Genomic DNA, 2,200 nt, shown 5'->3' with positions numbered 1-2,200 from the left:
GGCTTCCTAAGGCTCTTTTAGGGAGTCTGTAAGATCTGCAGTATTTCCATTCAGTACTAAGAGCTTATTTGCATTTTTCATTTTCATTCTTTCACAAGTGCACAATGGAGCTCTTCAGTAGCTATGTACTGTGATGATGTCACACTGATAGCTAATGAAGTGTGTGCTTGTGTATTATGTTTTCTAAAATTTTCTAAGGTAAGGCGTTCTCAGTGGATTGAATGCAGAAGCAGATAGGAGGATTCACTTCTAGTAAACCAGACATCAAAGAGATTTGCAAAAATGTAACTCACTAAATACTTTGTTTTTGAAAAGTGTTATTTTTCCTTAAAATTATTTATGTTAATACGTATTGGGGTTTTTTTTTCCCAGTAGACACTGAACAAATCTGAGAACTGATTTAGTTTTGTTAGAAATAGATTCCACCATATTTTAAATTTTCACTTATTAGGAATTACTCTTGGTATCAGTATTTTAAGTGTATTACGTTGTAATTTATACTGATTTTGCAAAGAACTGTTTTCATTCATACCTTTCATTTGGCATGTTGTGATTTAGGAAGTATCTATTATTTGATATTAGAGTATTAAAGCTTTCATTAGAGCTTTCATTAGCTTCAACCCAGTTTGATTTTTTTGTCCCTGTGTTCCCAGGGGAAAACAAACATATCAGGAGTTTCATCAGCATTTCATTTTTTTTTCCCCTCTTTAATTCCCCGCCCCCCGCCACACACACACACTTCCACCCCTGACCTAGGGATGTTGCCATCTCCCTTTTTTTAAGAACTGGATCTCTGAAGGTGGGACGTCTCCTGGGGCCTGGGGCCCCCAGGGCACTCGGGGCTGGCTCCACCTGGGGTGTGAACCCAGGACCTTCTGTGTGTAAAGCGGACGTGCTAACCACTACTGCTAACCACTACGCCATTTCATTGCAATTAGCATTGTCAAGCATTTGTGCTTTGGTGTTATGAGAGGTGGAAGACAGCCCATCTAATTGACTTGATCTTGATATAGATTTATCTCACTGTCTTGTATTTTCAACATCCACACCTATACAGTGAGAATTAGCGTTCAAGTTTTTGACTGAGTCACTGCAAAATTCTCAGAGAATCAAAGAACAAACAGATATTGTGTACTAGGTCTCGTTAAGATAAGAAAGATGCTGGGATATCTCAGAAACATAACAGCTAAGTATATGGAGCAGTTTTCAAATTAGTACTAAATTAAACAAAACTTATTTAACATAATTTTTATGAAACACTTTAGAGTTTACCAAGTGATATAGCATGTATTGTTTCACTTAATCCTACTGATGTCCCGGAGTTAGACACTATCCACCTTTCAGAGGTGGCTGACTCGGGCTTTCAAATCGTAGCTGACTTGCTAAAGAATGCATAAAGGCTGGACTCAAATTTACGTGTTCTGACTTTGATAAAAACACCACATTCCTTAAGGATTCAAAATAGTTGAGGTTCCGCTACACATGCTAAGATACTTTAGAGGATATAACATTATCTAGAATAGAGTAACTGTCTATAGTTAAATCACTAGTTGAAATAAATAAGAATTCTCATTCAGATTATAGATCATATAAACTTTGTGAGAGGTTGGACTTGAGTCTGAGTATACACTTTTGACTGAAGAAGAATTTTCTTTGTTTTAAACCAGTTAAAACCTTTGAATATACATATTTTTTACTAACATTCAGAACTACAGTTTTCTGACCAGAATAGTGGGGCTACATTCAGAACATTCAACAAATACCTAAAGTAAAGGAGTGAAGTTTTCCTTGGTTATATATAATATTAATCACTAAATGCAATATGGTAAGAATTACAGAGTTTGAGGGATTCACCTACATAATACTGCTTCAAAAATTCAAATAGCAAACAGGAACAACACTAGCACACAGAACTCCCAGCCTTCAGTTAGAGTCAAGTTAATTGTCTTTTGTTAATTTTGTTATTACTTTTTCAAATTCTCCTCCTCTCTCTCCATAGGTTTGTAAAAGAATGGACTTGGTCTGTCAGAGAATGTTGAATCAGGGATTTCTAAAAGTGGAGAGGTACCATAATCTATGTCAGAAACAAGTTAAAGCACAGCTCCCAAGGTATGTTATGGCTAACAGTAACAATAATTTCCAGCTGGGGATTTTGTTCATTCGTTTCTTGATTTTATTTTTAATCTCAGTAGGAGTGTAC

At 35.9% G+C, this 2,200-nt stretch overlaps 1 protein-coding gene across 1 annotated transcript in view; it reads left to right on the top strand.

Annotated features, from left to right (window-relative positions):
- FBXO28 (F-box protein 28) overlaps positions 1-2,200 on the top strand; it is a 23,138-nt gene that overhangs the window by 8,917 nt on the left and 12,021 nt on the right. Inside the window, exon 2 of the mRNA XM_011360846.2 lies at positions 2,000-2,109. Coding sequence (XP_011359148.1) covers positions 2,000-2,109 — 110 coding nt within the window. The remainder of the gene's footprint in view (positions 1-1,999; positions 2,110-2,200) is intronic.

This window comes from Pteropus vampyrus, unplaced genomic scaffold (genome assembly GCF_000151845.1).
Source record: "Pteropus vampyrus isolate Shadow unplaced genomic scaffold, Pvam_2.0 Scaffold60, whole genome shotgun sequence".
In the NCBI taxonomy this organism is placed as follows: domain Eukaryota; kingdom Metazoa; phylum Chordata; class Mammalia; order Chiroptera; family Pteropodidae; genus Pteropus; species Pteropus vampyrus.
This window is presented reverse-complemented; position numbering and strand designations above follow the sequence as displayed.